Below are 23,253 nucleotides of genomic sequence, written 5' to 3'. Positions count from 1 at the left end.
CTCCAAGGGAACACTTCTATGCCTTATCCCTCTTTCTAATTCTGGTTTGCCTCCATTCTTTTGAGACTCTCTCAGGGTTCCAACCAGGTAGAGTTTCCCTAAGAAAAAATCCAGGGGATATCTGCAGTTGGGATTATACCAGTTTCGGGTGATGGTTTATCTATATACCTTCGCTTTTGTGTCTGTCTTTTTGCGCTTCCTGCTTTCCTTTTGATGAAACCTTACAGGTCTGTGAACTGATTCCCTCGGTCATGTTCCTTATGTTTTCAGTAGCTAACACGACATACTAATCAGTATTAATTTGCTAATAGACAAGGGGCTCTGGTACCTCTCAGCCAGCTTGCACGTCATCAGGGTTCTGCAGATGCTGTCTTTGCATCTGCTGTTTAATCCCGAGGAATTGACTGGTGGTAAAATATTCTAGGGAGATGGGGAAGTGGCTGCTGGGGGGGCACAGAGTATTGCGGGGGGGACATGAAATGGTAACACAAAGGGAGCTCCGTAGTACACCCTGATTTCCAGTGTTTTACTTTATTCTTTTAAAATATTATGCTTTAAAAGACATTTTTTGCTTTCTTGTGCAGATTTCAAATGAAGTTTTTCTACATAGCCCAGTTGGCTTACTGGTTTCATGCTTTTCCTGAACTCTACTTCCAGAAAACCAAAAAAGTAAGCTGAGATTTTGTAACTTTGAAAGCTGTCTTGTCATTTTTTCCTTTTTTGAAAAGTCACTCTAAAATTAAACATTTCCTCATGTCTGTAACCTCCCCCCTTTCCTTCCCACCTCAACTCTCCCATTATTCTCCCACCTCCCCTCTTTCGTCAGAGACTAAATATCCTCACGTGTCTCTTGATGTAAACCTTTCGTCCTATTTTATCTTAGAGTGGAATCTTTTACATGTGACATGTTAATCACTTGTCTTAAAATTGTATTAGTGGTAATTTAAAATAAAATTAAAATTAAAATTTCAAAATGCAACATTAGTTTTATATTATTGATACTCTTAGGAGTTTCACAAATGAGACAAAAGGATTAATCAAATTATTTTACAACTAACCGTTCTATGTGCTAAGTCGCAGTGAAAAATTCAGTATAAAATAAACCATAGTTAAACACTCAGTGGTGAAACTTTTCCTGAAATGGGTGGAGCGTACTTTGAACATGTGGGAAAGATGTTTGTTTGTTGTTTGTTGTATTTGAACAAATAACTACCAGAGCAGTGCGATATCCTTCTTTCTGCTTTATCCTCCGTACTCCTGAAGTCGGATGTCCGCAAAGTAAATTTTAGTTCCCTTATTTAACCCTTTCTTCTCTCAAACCTGTACCAGTTCCCTGTTGCTTTAAACTGCTCAGGGCATCTGGGTGGTTCAGTCAGTTGATTTCAGCTCAGCTCATGATCCTGGGATCATGGGATCGAGCCCTGGGTCAGGACTTAAGATTCTTAAGATTCTCTCTCTCTCTCCCTCTGCCCCTCTGCCCTACTCATGCTCCCTCTCTCTCTCAAGAAATAAATAAGTAAATAAAATAAAATACAGCTGTTCACCTGTCCTCTATGGGTTTCTTTGGTGTATACAACCTCGTCTCTGCTCCTTTTTTCCTCTTTTCTCTCCTTGGTCTTCATTCACACTGATAGTCTCTAATTTTATGATCCCAGCACATCAGTTCTTTTTCTGGGAATACCTTTAAACTCATCAAATGCTCTTATTCCCTTTCTCAGGGAGAGATTATTTATAAAATCCCCATATAGGAAACATGGGTGGGAATATGGACAAAACAAATTTGGTCCTGAGTTAACAAGTATTAAAGATGGGTATGGCTACATGGGGATTCTTTATACTATTTGTTATATATGTATTTACATTTTTCTGCATTTAAAACCTCCTTGCTTTGAGAAGCTTTTCAGGATAGAAGTGTAATGTGACCAGTTTATCTCTGCCTTCTCCAAAGCCACATTTATTTCTGTATGTACTGCAAATAGTTAATCCATGAGTATAGATACCTGATTTACTACTGTTTTGTGTCTGTGTTTTTTGTGTCCTGTGTGTTTGTCATCAACAACATCTGTCCTGATGTTGTCTGCTATGATTAGAAAATAGCACCAATTTAGAGTTCATGTACTGTGTCTCGAAAGAAGTTATCTTTACGTTAATTTCTTGTATCAAGAAGAATGTTTTTCTAGTTAAGTTGATTATAAGGATAAGGATGAAGATCCATAAAACCTTTGGCTTAGAACTATGTGAAGATAAGGGGCACCTGGGTGGCTCAGTTGGTTGAACTTCTGACTCATGATTTCAGTTCAGGTCATGATCTCACAGTTCATTTCATGACATCAAGCCCCACAGTTGGGCTCTGTGCTAACTGCATGGACCCTGCTTGGGATTCTCTCTTTCCCTCTCTCTGTGCCCCTCCCCTGCTCATGAGCTCTTAACTCTCTCTTTCTCTCTCTCTCCCTCAAAATAACAAAAGAAAAAAAAGAACTGTGTTAAGATAAGATTCTTAGGCTCACAATTTCCAGAAGCCCTTCCATATTCATTAAGCACCTAATGTGAACCACAGATGTCCTAGAGCTGTATTGTCCAAAACAGAAGCCACTGGCCACATTTAAAGTAACTACAGTTGGGGAGCCTGGGTGGCTCAGTTGGTTGAGCGTCCGGCTTCAGCTCAGGTCCTGGTCTCGCAGTCTGTGAGTTCAAGCCCCTCATCAGGCTTTGCACTGAGGGCTCAGAGCCTGGAGCCTGCTTCGGCTATGTCTCCCTCTCTGTCCCTGCCCTTCTCCCACTTATACTCTCTCTCTCTTTCTCAAAATTAAGTAGCAGCAAAAAAAAAAAAAATTTAATACGTGAAGTAATTACAATTAAAAACCAAATTTACTTTCTGAGTCACACTTAGCCCTATTACAAGTACTCACTTAGCCACAAGTGGCTACATGTCTGCCATTTTGGATAGAAGAGATAGAGAACATTTCCATCATCGCAGAAACTTCTGTTGGGCAGTATTGCTGAGAACATCATAGTTTCTTGATGTCTTACTACCATGGCTCAAATATTTAAAGCTTTCTTCATGTATGTACTTGTATACCCATGGACATAAGACATTTGGGCTTCATTATTAATCCATATGTCTCTGTCTTGTTCCTTGACCATGTAAATAAAGAGGGCCATTTCAAAGTGAATGTTCATTTTAGTTTTCAAAGTTCTTTCCTTATCAATTCCTGCCAGATGGCATTTCTCCAGAAATGCAATCTAATTTTTATGGAATAATTTGCATAACTTAGAACTTAACTGAAACTATTTTTAACACCTACATATGACAGTCGAAAGTAACTGTTTCAAGTAATTAACATAATTTGAAAGTAACAGCTGCATATGTGTTAAACAGTTTCTTAAAATTTACTCTATGAAAATTATTTTTGGAAGAACTCTTTACTGGAAGAAACTAGTACAGTGATTGTTTCGAACTGATCCTACAGAGAAATGAAGAAAGGAAGGAACACTGTTAGTAGCAGTTCAAGGGGTGTGTTAGTCACAAATAACTCAGTTTCTCCTGAGGAGAATATTTTAATTGCATACAGTATGTATGGCTCCATATAAACATTACTCCATTTTGCCCATAAGAAGATTAACCATGTAATTTCTCAGCCAACTTGAATATATGAGCTTTCAGGGAAGTCTAGAGGAGATAGCCAAATACTTTATTTCCAATATTCAGTTTATTTTGTTTAATTATACATGCATATTGCATTGTCATATGAAGTATTTTAAATTAGATGTAATGCATTTTCCCGTTCCCACTTCATGAAAGTTATATTCACACTTTCCACATGCAACTTTGTTGTTCATACCTGTCATTCATCACTAGAGCCAATTTTGAATCCTCTAACTCAGTTTTTCCAAAGTACATCATCTTCCCTCTGGTGATTCCTCTGTTAGACCTCTATAAGCACTTAGAAGTAACATTGATTAAGGTTCTTCAGGCTGTGTAACTTCCCCAAACATATATTTGTTGCTCAAAATAATGATATAGATCCCTATAACATAAGAGCTTTGAAAAGATTTAAATAGGAGGTGGCTCCATGTGTGGTTTAGCGAAAATCTTTGCCTTGTATTTGGGCATATTTATGCTATTCCATTTAAAGTCAAGTTTTTAGTAGTGTGTAGTTAAGAAAAGCATTTTCTTTTTAAACATTTTTTTTTTTTTTTTTTTCAACGTTTATTTATTTTTGGGACAGAGAGAGACAGAGCATGAACGGGGGAGGGGCAGAGAGAGAGGGAGACACAGAATCTGAAACAGGCTCCAGGCTCTGAGCCATCAGCCCAGAGCCTGATGCGGGGCTCGAACTCACGGACCGTGAGATCGTGACCTGGCTGAAGTCGGACGCTTAACCGACTGCGCCACCCAGGCGCCCCAAGCATTTTCTTATAAAGATAGAATTTTACTGAAGTATATGCCTGATATTTTTAATAAAAAGATGTTTGAATAACAACTGAAAATGTCACTTGAAGTTATTTATAATTTTAGAACTTGTTTTGACTTAATGTCCTATATTTACTAGATTTTCCATAAAAAATGAGACTATTAGAATTTTAATTCATCATTCATAAGAATAAAATCATTCTTATATAAACTATTTAAACATTAGCATTAAGAATATATAAGAACTTGGGGCGCCTGGGTGGCTCAGTTGGTTAAGCGGTCAGTTTTGGCTCAGGTCATGATCTCACAGTCTGTGGGTTTGAGCCCCATGTCGGGTTCTGTGCTGAAAGCCCAGAGCCTGGAGCCTGCTTCGAATTCTATGTCTCCCTCTCTCCTTGCCCCTCTCCCGCTCACACTCTGTGTCTGTCTGTCTGTCTCTCTCTCTCTCAAAAATGAATAAACATTAAAAAAATTTTAGAAAAAAGAATATATAGGAGCTTGATAAAGCTTTTCTAATAACTCATTTTCATTATATATTTTTTCTACTCAAATACAAAAGAAGTTTATTAATCTTTAAACAAAATAAACAAAACCTAATGTCTGGCTCCTGGTAGAAAACATTTGTTTACGTAATAATATTATAGGATGCTGTGTGAAAATGTCTTGAGAAGCCAAAACAGCTTTCTTTCAGCAATTCAGCTAGACAGTAGATTGTAGAACAATGATCGATGCTCTTGGACAGTATGCTGACTGCCTAACGGGAATCTCTGATGTGGCCAGTGAACTAAGATGGCCAAGTTTCACCCAGCCACCTCTGTTTCCCATTCCCCTCACTCCATAGAAATGTGTAACCCCAGAGACCATAGTGCTGGGCAAGGTTGTTGTTGGCCTCAGACATATAAGCACCCTGCCAGTGGAGCTGTAACCCCACAAGGATTGGAGAATGTTGGAGGAGTTTGGCCTAAAACAGAGGTGCCATTATAGCCATGATCTAATTGAAATATAGGTAAAATTTCTCTTTTAAAAAATCATGTTATATCATCCCCATTGCCTTTGTAATTTTAAAAGAATATGGGAATGTCTTTAATGTAGAATGTGTGTTCTCCAGTTCACAATGATGTCCACCATTCCCTGTAGTATTAACACTCCTCTGTGTCACCTGTTTTTACTTAAACTTTTTCTCTGGTTGGACTTTCAAACATTCCTTTATAGACATTGGTCAATTTGTAGATAGCTGAAGGGAATGTTATTTGGAAAAAGATTTCTTGATCCTCTGTCCTTTGGAAAGTTGTAGAAACTATTTTAAAAGCTCTTTCTGGGGCGCCTGGGTGGCTTAGTCAGTTGAGCGTCCGACTTCAGCTCAGGTCATGATCTCACAGTCTGTGAGTTCAAGCCCCTCGTCAGGCTCTGCACTGACAGCATGAAGAAGCCTGCTTGTGATTCTCTCTCTCTCCCCCCTTCCCTGCTCTCTCTCTCTCTCAAAATAAATAAACATTTTTTAGAAATTAAATATTTTTTAATCCCCCCCAAGAAGTTAGATTCTATCAAATAGTTTTTCCTGCAGTCATTCCAGAAAATTAATTCCATTGTGTTACACAAGTTTTTATGTAAGAAAATGAGTTTAGTGTTCAGTCAGTAATTTAAACACTTCAGAGCTTTTGTTACAACTATCGAGAGTCTCCCTGGTCTCTTTTCGCTTCAGAAATTTGGAGCATTGATTAACACATCTGAAGGAATATGGCAGTATTTCCCATATAAAGTCATTTACATGCCACTTGCTCTAACTTAAAATATTTTAATTAAAATTATAGTTAAAAGTATTTTAACTGTACACAACAAAATACTTTTGTTGTGTACTATCTAAAATTATTTTGTACAGTGCCAGTGCTATGAATACCACACTCTAGGAAACATGTATATCATGTATATATTTAGTGGCACCTCTATTCATAGCATACGAAAACACATTTATAACACTACCAGTGAGCTGTTCTAAAATTATTATAAGAGCTGAAAAAGGTTCCCTTGTTGAATTTTTAGCATGTTAGTCTTGACATTGTTCTCCCTCTCTCCTTTTGTAAGGAGAAATATTTCATTGGAAGTTTAAAAATTATGTGGAGAAAATCTTAATTAAGAAAGTTCCTTTTCAGAGATCCTTCTCTTTCCAAATGAAAGAACCTCTCTAAAGTTGATGTTCTGTCTTGGGTTTTTTCCCTGACAGTCCCAAAACATCGTACTACGTGTGGTAATATCTGACTCTTCTCCTACCTTTCTAACACTTGATCTTTGTACCATTCTTACTAGAGAAGAGTTTTCAGTTTCAAAACTACAATTGTAAAATCTCTGTTCTTTCTCCGAAGATTTGGGGAAGTAACTCTACTGAACTGTAGAGACCTGCACTCAACTGTACTAGGTGGCAGACATGAGTTTTGTGAGGTTCCAGAAGAATACAGTTCAGTCCATTTAACATCAACCCACCATGTAAAAAATTGTAATTAGCAGCTGTATTACATGAATAGTACTAACCAGATTAATACAGCTTTATACTACACATAGATCAGGCTAATGTAACTATGTTTTATACACACAGGCGCACATACACACACACATACACACACACATACATGTGTGGAAGAGCAAAAACCAGAGAGAGTAGAAATGAGAAGTCTGTGCATTTCATTAATTAACAAGTGTTTATTGGGTTTAACACTGTCAGTTTTTACAAATATTTTTGACTGCAACTCAAGATGAAAAATCATAGTTTACATTATAATTTAATGTGTATATGTGTGTGTGTGAAAACCATAATAAAATTTTCATGAAACAGTGCAATGTGCTGTACACCCTAGTATTTTCTAGTTTATTTCATATTTTAAAAGATACTAGTGTGACTCCTAAATTGATTTCATGATCCACTAGTAGCCCTTGACTCACGTTTTTTTTTAAACATGGTTTTTAAGATAACCAGGTCACTAGGGACTGTGGAAGAAAAAAGAAAAGCAAAAAGTAGAATCTGGATGTGTGGCTTTACAGGGTTATTAGAAGGAGAAAGACTATATAACAAGGTAGTATCCTAAGTGAGAAGATAAAATTTTAACCTTCAGTTTTAATGGTTATAACGGTTAAAAGGGAGTCAAAGCATGAGCTAAAAAATACGAATACTATTTTAAAGAAAAGCATCTCTACTGCTATAAACATAGCAATTTTAATATTAGAAGGGCAGCATTGTGATTATCAACATTATGTCATTTAATAGATGTTTATTACAGAAAGAAGCCATAGGTTTTGGCCCTGAAAGGGATTTTGAGTTCTTCCGATTCAGGCAAACCCAAGTATTGAGTCACATTTTCCAGGTGAGACAGCTGAAGCCTAGAAAGGTGCTAAAGCCGTGTAGCAGCTGGGGTAGAATGCAGGGGCTGAATAGCCTTCAGGTCTTCTCTAAGAGTGTATTTTTCACTCCACCACACTGCTACTAAGGAACGGAAATGTTTCGGCATGTTTTAATCTGTAATGCATCTCTGTTTACAGGAAGATATTCCTCGTCAGCTTGTCTACATTGGTCTTTACCTCTTTCACATCGCTGGAGCTTATCTTTTAAAGTGAGTTGGGATTTTGTTTGGATGTGTAAATGGACTGGGTAGATAGTATGCTAATCTGTCTGCTAATTAATCTTTACATTTTAAATTTGTTCTTTTAACAGCTTGAATCATCTGGGACTTGTTCTTCTGGTGCTGCATTATTTTGTTGAATTTCTTTTCCACATTTCCCGCCTGTTTTATTTTAGTGACGAAAAGTATCAGAAAGGGTAAGTTGCTTAGCCATTCTGTTTCTTGTGTAATTAAAGAGTCAGGGCCTGTATTGTCAAGGACTGTGCTATTGCCAAGGTCCCTGCTGCCGGCAATTATATCACTCTGTAAGCTGTTAGTAGTAGCTTTAAATAAAATGAAACGATTTTACAATTCAGGATGGTATTTTATTCTCTAAAATGGAGTCTTGTCTTAGTTAGCCAGATGTTACATTGAAACTTGTAATTTGGAAGAGTTTTAGGGTTTACTTTTCTATTATAACTTCTCTTTTGTTTAATGCATGTTTTTCTTGGAGGAGGAGTAATAAGGAAGTGATAATAGGGATAAAAGTAACAGGGAAGAAGAAGATTAAATAATAGATTATATAAGATGCTAAAACATTTCAGCGGCACAATTGGACTGAAAACAGAATTAGAGCACTATGACTTGTTTTAAAAAAAAAAGTAAAAGTAGGCCTATTAAATGGGAATGGGTGTTCTGTTAACAGGATATCTTTTGTTTTGTCTTATTTAGCATTTTTGAAAATTTTTCTATGTACCGATAATTTTGAGGATCATTAATGATAGTTATATTTAAAAAAGAGATCAGCTAAATAAAAATAAATATTTCTTTTTTTTAAATTAAATTTAATTTTTTTTATTAACTTGTATTATTTTTTATTTTTTTTTTAATTTACATCCAGATTAGCATATAGTGCAACAATGATTTCAGGAGTAGATTCCTTAGGGCCCCTTACCCATTTAGTCCATCCTCCCTCCCAAAACCCCTCCAGTAACCCTCTGTTTGTTCTCCATATTTAAGAGTCTCTTATGTTTTGTTCCCTTCCCTGTTTTTATATTATTTTTCTTTCCCTTCCCTTATGTTCATCTGTTTTGTCTCTTAAAGTCCTCATATGGATGAAGTCATATGATTTTTGTCTTTCTCTAATGTCACTTAGCATAACACCCTCCAGTTCCATCCATGTAGTTGCAAATGGCAAGATTTCACTCTTTTTGATTGCCGAGTAATACTCCAATATATATATATATTCCAATATATATATATATATATATATATCACATCTTCTTTATCCATTCATCCATCAATGGACATTTGGGCTCTTTCCATCCTTTGGCTGTTGTTGATAGTGCTGCGATAAACATGGGGGTGCATGTGTCCCTTCGAAACAGCACACCTGTATCCCTTGGATAAATGCCTAGTAGTGCAATTGCTGGGTCGTAGGGTAGTTCTATTTTTAGTTTTTTGAGGAACCTCCATACTGTTTTCCAGAGTGGCTGCACCAGCTTGCATTCTCAAAATTAATTATTTCTTTATTGGACTTCCTAGAATCTTAAATACGCTGTGTTATGTATCTTCAAGGGTGTGATATAGTATATAGCATATCCCAGACATTTTACTTCAGAATCTCTTTTGCAGAACAATAGGAAATGCTGTCTTAATATGCATTTACTTAATAGGAATCTGATTCATATTAGAATCTTTTCATATCTTTGCAATTTTATGAATTTGACTTAGGATATTTTTCTTACAGGTTTTCTCTGTGGGCAGTTTTGTTTGTTTTGGGAAGACTTCTGACTTTAATTCTTTCAGTACTCACTGTTGGCTTTGGCCTTGCAAGAGCAGAGAACCAGAAATTGGATTTCAGTGCTGGGAACTTCAATGTGTTAGCTGTAAGGTACAATCGATTTAACATTTTTCTCACTTTGTCCTGCTATATAGTATGTATTACCAATTTATGATACAAATCCCCTTAAAAAAAATAGAGACAAATATGGGGGGAGCATATTTATTTGATTTGATATCAGACCTGTTGCAGTTGCATATGTCTGAATTGAAATACTAAAGGATCTCTTTGACTTTGGGGATTAACTACTAATGGAATAATTGTTTATTAACATAATCTTGTCAGCCTTGGGAATTTAGCACTAAGTTAATTCTGTCAGTGCAAGATAGAATGCTTCATTCAATGACATTGTTTTGATGTACTCTTAATGTTTTGTTTATTGACTTTAATATCCTCAGAATTGCTGTCCTGGCATCCATTTGCATTACCCAAGCCTTCATGATGTGGAAGTTCATTAATTTTCAGCTTCGGAGGTGGAGAGAACATTCTACTTTTCAGGCACCAACTGTGAAGAAGAAACCAACAGTGACTAAAGGCAGGTCTTCTAGGAAAGGAACAGGTTTGTATTCAGTAAGCAGTGGAAAACATTTTTTTTTTAAATGTTGTGGAGTCTTATTATAAACGTAGTAAGATTTAAAATCTTATAAAGAAATTTTTTTTCTCTCTTTAGCAAAATTACAGGCAAAGTAAAACTTGCCCCATTCTACAGTTATTGTGTGAGGTCAGTTATTCCCCTCAAAAGCTGTCCACTAAATTTCTCTTTCCCAAGTTTTCCATTAGACTAGTATGTTTGGGCTGTTTTAGTAGCCAGTAGCTAGCCTAGAGAGTGGTAGTTTGTGCTTTCAAGCATCTTACTAATATTTAGAATACAAAACCTCTTTACAGCCCCTTCCCATCTGCCCTTTAGTCCCAACTGGAAGAGCTCTTTCTATAACTTCTTATTGCTTGATCTTTCATATTTGAGCCTGCATCTACCTTCTTTTCTCCTCTGGATTTTGATTGAAAAGGCATTGACATTGCAATAATTTTTTTGAACTTCCATTTGGTGTTATACTTGGAACTGTGACACAGGGAGTTCCAGTTTTATCGACTCTGGTTTGCTTCTTGTATGTCTTCATATTTGATAGTTTATGTCCTCCAGCCTTGTCCTATTCAAGCTTGTCTCAGTAATTCTTGGACCTTTGTATTTCGTATAAATTTTTGTACATCTTTGTCAATTTTCACTCCCGCCCTCTCCCCCTCCCCCAAAAAAACCTCTTGCTGAGAAACTGGATTGGAATTACATTGAATCTATAGATCATTTCAGGGAGAATAGAGCACTTCAGGGCGTAAACATGGTGTATACTTCTATTTACCTAGATTGTCTTTAATTTCTCTCAGTAATATTTATTTAATACCATACCAAATTTAATCATATACCATAAAATTCAACCTTTAAAGTGTAGGTATCAGTGGTTCTTATGTATATTCACAAAGTTCGTGAACCACTATCTAATTCCAGAACATTTTTATCTCCCCAGAAAGAAACCCCATGCCCACTAGCAGTCATTTCCTATCCCTTTCTTCCCCCTACCCCTGACAAATACTAACCTATTTTCTGTCTCTATGGATTTGTCTTTTCTGCATATTATATGGAATCATATAATATGTGATCTTTTGCAAATGATTTCTTTCACTTAGCATGTACCTAGATGGATGTATATGCACATATGCAACATATATACATTGCAGCATATGCCAATACTTTATTCCTTTTTATGGCCAAATACTATTCTATTGTGTGAATATACCAAATTATGTTTATCATTTATTAGTTGATAGGCATTTGGATTGTTTCCACTCTTTGGCTACTATGAATAATGCTGCTGTAAACATTTATGTACAAACTTTTGCTTTAACCCCTGTTTTTGCCTTCTTGGATATATACCTAGGAATGAATTGCTGGGTCCTATAGTTAACTGTGTGTTTAACATTTTCAGGGAAATTGCTAAACTGATTTCTAAAGTAGTTGCACCATTTTACATTCATTGTTTTTACATATGATATGCAGTTGTCCCTTGCACCATTTGTCAAAAAGACTAACCTTTCTCTATTAAGTTGTCCTGATACTCCTATTGAAAAGCAGTTGGTCAGGTGCTTACAGGGCAGAATAAATAACTTGTTTTTGGCGAGGGGAGAAAATCGGTTGATCCAAAAGTAAGAATTTATTTCTGGGCTCTCGATTCTATCCTGTCAATCTGTGTACCTATTCTTATGCCAATACCACACTGTCTTGATTACTGTTGCTTTCTAGTTAGTTTTGAAATCAGGAAATGTGAGTCTTCCATTTTGTCCTTTTTCATGCTTTTTTTAAGATTTTAAGTAATCTCTACACCCAGCATGGGGCTTGAACTCATGACCCCCAGACAAAGAGTCACATTCTCTAATGACTGAACCAGCCAGGCACCCCTCCATATGAATGTTAGGATCAGCTTGTCAATTTCTGCAAAAAAGCCAGCTGGGCTTTTGATGTGGATTACTTTGACTCTGTACATTTCCTTGGGAAGTATGAACATGGATGTCTTTCTATTTATTTGGGTCTTCTTTCATTTCTTTCAATTAAATTTTATAGTTATCAGTATGTAAGTCTTGCATTTCTTTTTATTCCTCAGTATTTTATTCTTTTTGATGATACTGTAAATAGAATTGTCTTCTTAATTTCATTTTTGTGTTAATCATTGCCAGTATGGAATTGATTTTTCCACATTTATCTTTTATCCTGCAACATTGCTGAATTTTTTAGGTTTATTATTGACTAGTGAAGTTTTGTGTGGATTCCTTGCCATTTTCAGTATGTAGGATCATGTCATCTGCAAATAGAAATGGCTTCACTTCTTCCTGTCAAATCTGTATGATTTTTATTTCATTTTCTTGCCATATTGCCCTGCCTAGAACCTCCAGAATAATTTTGAATAGAAGTAGTGAGAGTAGACATTCTTACCTTGTTACTGATTTTATCAGGAAGGCATCTAGTCTTTTCACATTAAGTATGATGTTATTACCTATGGGTTTTCCTAAATGTCTTTAGCAGCGTGAGGAAGTTCCCTTCTATTTCTCGTTTGTTAGTATTTTCATTATGAAAGAATGTTATATTTTGTCACTTGCTTTTTCTACATCTACTACTGAGATCATCAGATGGTTTTTGTCCTTCCATTTTTTTGATATCATGTATTCCTATTGATTTTTGAATGTTAAGCCAACAATGCATTCCTGGGATAAATCTCATTTGGTCATGGTATATAATCCTCTTTAAGATGTTGTTTGATTTGGTTTGCTAGTATTTTATTGAGCATTTTTATATCTATATTCATAAAGGATATTGATGGGGTTTTTTTTGTAAAATACTTGTTTTCAGATGTAAAACCAGTCTTGCATTTATGGCATAAAGGTGATGATGATAATGCATCACTTTTAGTAGATTGGTGTTTTCAGTATTTTTTTAGAATTTTTGCATCTGTATTCACAAAAGATTGGCCTCTAATTAATCTGTTTTTCTTTTTGTTTTTGTAATATTTTTGTCAGATCTTGGTATCGGGGTGATGATGGCTTTATAAAAAGTATTGAGGGGCACCTGGGTGGCTCAGTGGTTAAGTGTCCAGCTCTTGGTTTCTGCCCAGGTCATGATCTTGTGGTTTTGTGGCTTTGAGCCCCACATCAGGCTCTGTGCTGACGGTGCGGAGCCTGCTTGGAATCCTTGGTGTCCATCTCTTTCTGCCCCTCCTCCACTCACACTGTCTCTCTCAAAAATAAATAAACAGACCATTAATAGCTTTATCCTTTGTGTGATTTCAAGCATTGTTTCGTACTTAAACGTTTGGAAGAATCCATCAGTGAAGCCATGTAACCTAGAATCTTCTCTAGGGGAGGATATTTACATTATTTAATAGATAATAGGATTATTCAGGTATTTTATTCCTTATTGTGTCTCTTTTGGTAAGTTGTGTTTTCAAGGAATTTGTCCATTGCATCTAATTTGCAGTTATATTGGTAAAATTATTCATAATATTCTTTTATTAATTTGTGTACAACAGTGGTATCTTATTCCCTATGTTAGTAATTTATGCCTTTATCTCTTTTTTTTTTTCATTAGCCAAGAACCAACATTTGTGGGGGATTTTATTGATTTTCATAGTCATATCATTGATTTCTGTTCTCATTTCCCTTTTTGGGGCTTGATTTGCTGTTTTGTTATTTGTGGTTTACCTTCTTGAAATGAATTTTTGTATCATTGATTTTCCACCCATCTTGTGAATTACTTGCAATTAAGGGCAGACTTTCCCTTTCAGCAATGCTTTAGCTGCATTTTACAAATTTTGATATGTCTTTTTCATTATCATTCAGTTCAGGATATTATAATTCCAATCTGGTTTCTTCTTTGACCCATGCATTACTTATTAGTACATTGTTTAATTAACATCTACTTGGGCATTTTCTAGTGGTTTTGTTGTTGTTGTTGTTACTCATTTCTAGCTTAATTCTGTTATTGTTTAAGAACATGTTCTGAATGATTTCAGTTCTTTGGAGTTTATTGAGACTTTCATTATGGCTCAGCATGTGTTCAGTTTTGGTAAATGTTCCATTTATACTTCAAAAGAGTGTGTTTTCCGTATTTGTTGGATATTCCATTATATATCAGGTCAGATTTGTTACTGTAGTGTTCAGTCTTTTATATCTCTACTGTTTTGGTGGAAGGAGTTCTGTTTGTTCAGTCAGTTATTGCAGGAGATATTGACCACTTCTCCTTGTAGCTTATAAGTTTTTGCTTTAAATATTTTGAAGATGTAGGTACATCAAAATTTAGGGTTGTTCTAAATTCCTATTGAATATGTCCTTTTCTCTTAATGAATGTCCACCTTCATCTCTAGTAAATGTCTGAATTTACTATAGCTGCAACAGTTTTTTTTTATTATTATTTATTTTGAGGGAGAGAGAGTGAGGGAGGAGCAGAGAGAAAGGGAGAGAGAGAGAGAGAATCTGCCGGACAGTGTGGGAAAGACACAGGGCTCGAACTCACAAACTATGAGATCATGACCTAAGCCAAAATCAAGATTCAGACGCTTAATTGACTGAGCCACCCAGGCACCCTGCTACACCAACTTTCTTTTGGTAAAATGTTGAGGTGTATCTTTTTCTATATTTTTTCTACTTTAAACCTTTCTTTGTTATTAAATATAAATTGTGTCTCTTGTAAACACATATAATTGGATTTATTTTCATCCGGTGTGATAATTATTGTCTTTGTTTTTTGGCAGTTATACTGTGATGTCCCTGGGTGTGGTTGTCTTTGTATTTATCCTGCATTCTGTCATGTAGAGCTTCCTGAGTCGTGGCTTAGCTTCTTTTACATTTTTGGAAAGTTCTTGACCATAATTTCCTCAAATATTCTTCTGTCCCATTCTCTCTCTTGTCCTTTTGGAACTCCAATAATATGTGTTAAATCCTCTTCCCCTGTCTCTTACATCTTTTCATACTTTCTGCATTTTTCATCCCTTTTCTTTGAGTTTCAGTCTGAGTATTTTTTCTGGTTCACTGCTCTCTTCTGTTGTGCCTAATCTGCTGTTCATTTGTTAAGTCTGCATTTTCAGTTACTGTATTTTCCAGTTCTAGGATTAAAGATTTCAGTTCTCTGGTGAAATTCTCCATATTTTCATTTCTTTCTTTCTGGGCCTTGATTTTCCTCAAATAGAATTCCAGCTTCTTGCGCTCTAGCACATAGCAATCTGCTCAGCCATACTGACCTGGTCTTCAAGCAATGCACACAAGAAGCTTGCCCTGATGGAACTGTTCCTCCTAAAGACTGCTGATTATGGCATTCTTTTTCCTGTCATTACATTTCTTCTGAAATTTCTTTGATTCTTTTTTGTTTAAAATCTCTTCCTCCTTAGGAATCAACTTGGCTCCCTGCTTGCAGCCCATGGTGGGACTCATACTGTTGTCAGCATGGTGTGCTGTCATTGAACACAGTACAATTCCTCACTGGTATCTTGGTGTGGACTAGCTCACTGTTGGATGCATTGTAGACAGTGTCAGTAATTCCACTCAGAGCCCCAGGAGAAGTTCCCCACATCCAGCCTCAAGGCACAGTACTTCTTATTGCCTCCCCAGATTGGGACTGTGTGTATGGGGCAGAGCATCCCAGCTCATACTTCTGCTTCTTGTGGAAGGGCTTTCTCTTGCCCCTGGTTTTGCAGGGCTTGTGCCAGTTGTCCCGTGAGATGCCCATCACCTGGTGCTGGCTGAAAAAAACGAAGATCTATTTCTGATACATACTTTTTTTCTCTTGGTTTTTAGTCATTTGGTCTTGCTTTCTGATGGCTGGTAATTTTTAATTGAATACTGGACATTTTATATAACAGTGTGTAGGCTCTAGATGTGTTTATAGAGGCTCTGGGTTGAATATGGGTAGATCATTCTATCCTGTCACAGTATCTATTTCCAGTTTGCCCTCATTCCTAGGACATCAACAACTATTTGTACAATCTGTCTTCTCTGACAGACTCTGAATTCAAATTTTTTTCTTCCTGTTATTATAGAGTAATCAGCTCTCTTGTACTTGCAAAGGAAGTGCTCTCTGCTTGACTTCTCTGAGTCTTGCTTTGTGCATGCGTGTTCAGTAATTGGGAGAAATACACAGAGCTGCCTTGTTTGTATGGTTTTTTCATTGTCTTCAAACAGCCAATTTTTGTATTCCAACTTTTTTTTTAATTTTATTTTTTTAATTTACATCCAAATTAATTAGCATATAGTGCAACAATGATTTCAGGAGTAGATTCCTTAGTGCCCCTTACCCATTTAGCCCATCCCCCGCTCCCATAACCCCTCCAGTAACCCTCAGTTTGTTCTCCATATTTATGGGTCTCTTCTGTTTTGTCCCCCTCCCTGTTTTTATTTTGTTTCCCTTCCCTTAGTTCATCTGTTTTATCTTTTAAAGCCCTCATATGAGTGAAGTCATATGATGTTTGTCTTTCTCTAGCTAATTTCACCTAGCATAATACCCTCCAGTTCCATCCACGTAGTTGCAAATGGCAAGATTTCATTCTTTCTGATTGCCGAGTAAGACTCCATTGTCTATACATACCACATCTTCTTTATCCATTCATCCATCGATGGACATATGGGCTCTTTCCATCCTTTGGCTATTGTTGATAGTGCTGCTATAAACATGGGGGTGCATGTGTCCCTTCGAAACAGCACACCTGGGGGCGCCTGGGTAGCTCAGTCGGTTAAACGTCCGGCTCCGGCTCGGGTCATGATCTCGCGGTCTGTGAGTTCGAGCCCCGCGTCGGGCTCTGTTCTGACAGCTCAGAGCCTGGAGCCTGTTTCAGATTCTGTGTCTCCCTCTCTCTCTGCCCCTCCCCCGTTCATGATCTGTCTCTTTCTGTCTCAAAAATAAATAAACTTTAAAAAAAAAAAAAAAAAAGAAACAGCACACCTGTATCCCGTTGATAAATGCCTACTAGTGCAATTGCTGGGTCGTAGGGTAGTTGTATTTTTAGTTTTTTGAGGAACCTCCATATTGTTTTTCAGAGTGGCTGCACCAGCTTGCATTCCCATGTATTCCTACTTTTATGGATCTTTTTGGAGAGATGAGTCTGACATTAGTTATATACACACACATACACACACACACACACATACATACATACATACATACATACATATGTATATATATATCCATCATAACTTGAAGAAGAAGGCAGCCATAGTACACTCCTAAACATAAGAGTTATCCTAAATACCGACTCTGTGTATTGTAAAGAAACATATCCCTAAGAACTTTGCAGACAAATGTGAAAAGGTTCTTTATTTCTATCAAAAATACTGCTCTTAAGACTACTATTTTAAAATTCTTGTAATTGATTTTAGAATTTTTTGTTTTCTGTCACTTTTTTTAAAATTTTTTATAAATTATAAATTTACATATAGTAATTGCTTTTTTCTAATTTATATTTTTTGAGATACAATTGACATATTAGTTTTTTTTTTTTAATTTGCTACTTTTGGTTCATTGTGTTACATGTTACCAGGTTTTATGATTGGTTAAATACTATTAAAAATTAATTACCACTAAGTTTTACATAAGGACAAACGGATACATACGAGGTTTTAAATTTCCTTTTCTGAAGGTACTCTTATGAATAAAGATGATATTCTTTGCATTTCTTTAGAAAAGAGAGTAACCCTGATTCTTTTCTCTTTTCAGAAAATGGTGTAAATGGAACAGTAACTTCAAATGGAGCAGACTCTCCCCGTAATAGAAAAGAGAAATCTTCATAATGAATTATAATCTAATTGATTAATGTCCCCAAAGAAATCTGCTTTTTACTATATCTTTCAGCACTAGCGATTTTTTTTCTGTCCTTGAAAATACAGTTTGTGCTCTTTGATTCTTGCTATTGTACTGTTTCATGCATTTTTTTAAAGGGCATTTGAGGGAAGGATGATTACTATGAGTGAAAAAAATATTTAGCTTAGACTAAGCTACCTGCCTTCAAAATAGTTTAGGGACCACCACCATATTTTATTTTGTTTTTTATCTTTGAACGTTTTTCTAATGATTTGGAGAGATAACTATTTACAAAAATTCTACATATCAGTGATAAAATTTCTTGCTGTCACCAATTTTTTATATTAGCAAGATGGCCTCTTCCAGCAAGGTCATATTTTTTAAGTTATCTTTCAGGGTAAAATGGAAATACTATAAAGTTGGAAGTCAAACTTTAATATGTTTTCAAGTGTTCTCTAATTTTTAGGAATTTTTGTAGTCTTTACACCTGGGGAAAAAGATTTGTAAATTCGCTAAAATAATTGTGTGCTTTATTATATAGGTAACGGTTGTTAATGTCACATCCCCATTTAAAAGAAAACATACTATTGGTTACGATGTGTGGAGATTTATTGCCGTATGTATTGAATCAAAATATATGAACATAAAACTACATGTGAAGAAAAATCTTTCTTGTGCATTTTCAACACTTATAAACTGGAAATCAGAAAATTAAATATTTACTATAAAGAAGCAAAGTTGATTATAGCCCTTTTTGATATGTTTGTTAATAATGATTCTTAATGGGGCTTGTTATAAGTTCTATATGCACAGCATCTTAGAAAAATACTGTTTAACCTACAAACCCTTTTTAAAAATAATGTCTACTTTGATTTATATCTATAAAAAGAATGTTGGGTAATTATATTTGGGAAACACTGCGCTAATCTTAAAGAAATCAAAAATTGAGTTGGATAAATAGTCTTATAAAAGACAGTGCTTTATGTTATAACTATAGCTTTGGTCCCATCTTTAATTGAGAAGCATTTATCTGTATAAAACATATTTTTGGATAAATATGTATATATATATATTTGTATCTCTAAAGAAAGGCTCTAAAAAAACATTTGAGTAAAACATTTGGTTCCCTTTTCTATAATTATCCTTAAAAATTCTTACAGCTATATTTGGTTTTCTGTTGTCTTCACAGGACCTATACTGCTCCTTTTGGTGTTCACATCTTGTTCTCCATTTCTCACTTTTGTCACCAGCTCATGTTTGTGCCATTTTTAGTATAAAAGTTGCAGGCTTGTTAGGTCTGCAGCTTAATAAGTTGCCATGCTGCTAGAAAGTTTTGCTTTCTATTTCCAGCTGTTTACTTACTTCCTGGAAAAAGTAGTAGCTCTCTGTAGCATCATGGAGTTTCAGTGGAACCAAATTTTTGCCATTAAAAACTGGCATTATATTGAACTATATACATTGAGAAATCAATCAAAATAAAATTTTTACTTTCACAAGCTGTATCCTGGACATTTTCTTTATTGTTAGCAAGTTTTATGCTTTTAGTATATAATCTCATTTAAATGTACCATGTTTAAACAGTAAACTCTTCACAGACATTCAGAATAGCCTTTCCCAAAAAACTTTTATGCAAAAAAAAGGTGATTAGTTTCATACAATTTATGCGAGCTACTGAGGGAAACAAATGGTCAATAAATTCAGAGACTGCTGAGTTAAAAGGTGTTTCTTTACTACAGAACTTTTCAACCCTTTATATGCAAATATGCTGATGCACCAAGAATATTTGCAATGGGGATATAATATGTAGTGTAAATCCTTTGTATGTAGCTAAAACTTCACAGACACACATAAATACCCAAGTGTATTTGTGAATTATATAAGCTCTAGACACCCCCCCCCCCCCCTTGTCCCAAATGCTCTCAGGAAAGTCTTTCTTTACTGGCCTCCAGGTCATGGCAGAATATGGCATTGTCACCTGGCCTCAGGTCAGCTTTGAAGCCTGATGGGAAGCATGCAGGACCGCCAGCTGTCAGATTCATTGAGTAACCTTGAACTAGTTGCTTTACCATTTTGGGATTCAGTCTTTGCCTCTGTAAAATGCCTTTTTGCTTGCTTGCATTTTAGAATATGGTTGTGGGTGGTCCAGGTGGACTATTCTGAAACAAAAGTATTAACTGCATTCTTCTAAAATTCACTAATTCTGCACAGTCAAAACCAGAACTAATCCCAGAACAAAGCTTGTATAGATGAAGAAATGAGAAATTTTTTGTGACACATTTTGTTAGCAATATCCAATGACACCCTGTGTCTACAAGGTGTTCCCAAATGTGTTCACTGAAAACGAGTTCTGCCTGTCTACATAAAACAGAATTGTTTTCAAGAAGTGATAGTTAACATTGATAGTTTCCTTTTTTTTTCTAATTTATACTTTTCTCTGAAACATTGCCATTCATTTTTTCTTAACTCTTACAAGCACCAAATTTCAATATCTAATAAGTCAATTTGGGGAGAAGGAAGCACCATCAAGAACTTCCCTCCAGACCAAAACAGTGATGTTCATTCCTCCAAACAACTAAATTCAATCATTGTGATCTTGATGATCACAACAAAAACAAAAAGCCCACGCACAAAAAAAGTAACATAAGTCACATTCTAGGAGTTAAGTGCATTTAGCCATCGCTGTGCTGTCTGTTCATCCTTAAGCTGACTTTTAAAAAAGAAGAAACACCCTAGCCCATCCAAATATACTTTTTCCATTTACTTTTTTTTTTTTTTTTAAATGTTTATTTACTTTTGAGAGACAGAGCACGAGAGGCAGAGAAAGGGAGACACGGAATCTGAAGCAGGTTCCAGGCTCTGAACTGTCAGCACAGAGCCCCATGCGGGGCTCGAACTCATAAACCGTGAGATCATGACCTGAGCCGAAGTCGGTGATTAACCGGCAGAGCCACCCGGGTGCCCCTATTTACTTTTTTTTAATTAAAAATAAGAATTAGAAAAAAAAAAAAGAAAACGAAAGAATTCACTGTTGCCTGACTCATTTTGATGTCGTATACAGTATAAGAAGGTCAGGAAGGCTATTTACAGCATGCATGATTAAGGGATACTGGTCTTCAAGGTTCTTTCTACCAAACAGTGTAAATACCCACAATTCCAAGTGTGAAAGAACATCGATGATCCCTTAGAATTCCATAGGACAATACAGCTTCCCGAGCTGATCATGGAGTTGACAGTGCTTCTGTCAAATTGACAGTTACCATGTGTAAAATATTTCCTATCCTGTTCCAGTACTTTCATTGAGAGGTCAAGAATTAGCCTGAGAAACTCCCATGTGGAACCTTCTGGAGATGTGGAGATTGGAACAGCTGTCAAATCATGAATCACATAAACTCTCTTTGGTGTATCTCTTCAGTACTGGGATAGAGTCTTCTATTAGAACCTGAAAGTAGGCTCTTTCAAGATTGTCTAAGGTGACGCCTCATGTTTTTCACATGCATTTCTTACATTCATCAATCACCATTTGGTCAATCTCTACCATAGTGACCATCACTGGTTTCAGTTTGACTATTTCACATATGTCCCCATCTCCACCCCCTAGAATCAGTGCCACTGTAGTCTTTTCCACTGCCCACAATGGTTTGGATATACCTAAATCACCCTCTGCCAGGTTAACACCCCCACTTAAGGATGAGAATATTTCCAAATTTCTTTGAGTGTAGAATTGTAATGTTCTGAAAGGTGAATCTTCATTACACCAGGCACCTCTGTGTCCTACTCAACCAGGCAGCCATCAGCAGTGGGCCACTATCTGTCCATGGGTGGTCATCACTTCAGTTCTTCCATTCTTTCTTCTACTTCATTCTTACGGTCCCACTCAGTTCTTCCTTTCTTTATTCTACTTTTTCAAAAGACTCAACTTCTTGGCCTTGCGAATCACCATCATAACTCTGAAGTTCCAACAATACCAATCCATGTGGGTGAATTCTCAAATTGGCAAAGCTGCCTTTTTGGTTTATGAAGGCCGCTAAATAACTGTGGTCTTGCCAGTTGTGCACCGACTCTGTCATCGCTTGCTCCTGGAAAATGGACTGGAGGCCTTTTAGAACAGTCTCACCATCAGCTTTGGCGCTGAGCATGAAGATGGGCACACTGTGCCCTGCTGTTGCCATAGTGAGGCGAGGCCCTGTGCCACACCTGAGGGAGGTGGCAGCTGCAGGAGCCTGGGGGGCTGCGGGGTCTGTCAGGCTGCGGCCTGCAGGGAGGGCCCACTGGTTTGCATTTTAAGAAAATGTTCTTAACGTTTATTCTTGAGAGATAGAGACAGAGTGCGAGCAGGGGAGGGGCAGAGAAGGGGGAGACACAGAATCCAAAGCAGGCTCCTGACCTGACACGGGTCACGAACTCACAAACTGTGAGATCATGACCTGAGCCCAAGTCAGAGACTTAACCACAGAGCCACCCAGGCACCCTTGGTTTGCATTTTTAAAGGAGAGGCTTCAAGAGGCACCTGGGTGGCTCAGTCGGTTGAACGTGTGGACTTCAGCTCAGGTCATGATCGCGCAGTTTGTGAGTTCAAGCCGCGCATCAGGCTCGCTGCTGTCAGCACAGAGCCCGATTCAGATCTTCTGTCCCTCTCTCTCTGCCCCTCCCCTGCTTGTGCTCCTCAAAAATAAATAAAACATTTTAAAAAATGAAAATGAGAAAATAGAGGAATGGCTTCAAAAGTAATCCTGGGGAAATTCCAGGGAAATGCTTAAACAGATGGTTCTCCCCAAAGATCACCCTTGATGTGATAGGTGATTCAGTTAATCATCAACTATAAAACTTCAACACAAGACAGGTTTGGGAATTTCAAAGCAGACATTAGCAAGTATTTGTTGCAAGAACGAAAGATTAGTAACCCAGGGCATGAGAAGGGAATGAATGGGGTTAGACTGCATTGGAAGCCCAATCCACTAGGATGAAACGAGGCATTATTTACAAAAACAAACCAGTCCTGGGTTTAAGTATGATTTGCTTTACAAAATTAACCAGCTTTATTCAACACCATTCGGGAAGAGGCTAAGCCAATTTGTCTAACTAT

General features: G+C 36.6%; 1 protein-coding gene and 2 pseudogenes across 1 annotated transcript in view; 1 reads left to right on the top strand and 2 right to left on the bottom strand.

Annotated features, from left to right (window-relative positions):
• TRAM1 (translocation associated membrane protein 1) overlaps positions 1–19,666 on the top strand; it is a 32,471-nt gene extending 12,805 nt beyond the window's left edge. The window contains exons 6-11 of the mRNA XM_060610726.3: positions 585–669; positions 7,943–8,013; positions 8,115–8,219; positions 9,752–9,895; positions 10,243–10,403; positions 18,087–19,666. Of these exons, the coding sequence (XP_060466709.1) occupies positions 585–669; positions 7,943–8,013; positions 8,115–8,219; positions 9,752–9,895; positions 10,243–10,403; positions 18,087–18,160 (640 nt within the window). The 3' untranslated portion in view covers positions 18,161–19,666. The remainder of the gene's footprint in view (positions 1–584; positions 670–7,942; positions 8,014–8,114; positions 8,220–9,751; positions 9,896–10,242; positions 10,404–18,086) is intronic.
• On the bottom strand, positions 15,233–16,106 carry LOC132664171 (small ribosomal subunit protein eS8 pseudogene; annotated as a pseudogene).
• A 1,541-nt stretch (positions 19,667–21,207) lies between the features above and the next one.
• LOC132664628 (spermine synthase pseudogene) lies at positions 21,208–22,339 on the bottom strand (annotated as a pseudogene).
• Between the last annotated feature and the right edge of the window lie 914 nt (positions 22,340–23,253).

Source organism: Panthera onca, chromosome F2 (assembly GCF_046562875.1).
Source record: "Panthera onca isolate mPanOnc1 chromosome F2, mPanOnc1 haplotype 2, whole genome shotgun sequence".
Lineage (NCBI taxonomy): Eukaryota > Metazoa > Chordata > Mammalia > Carnivora > Felidae > Panthera > Panthera onca.
Note: the sequence above shows the minus strand (reverse complement) of the source record. Positions and strands in the feature narration are given on the sequence as shown.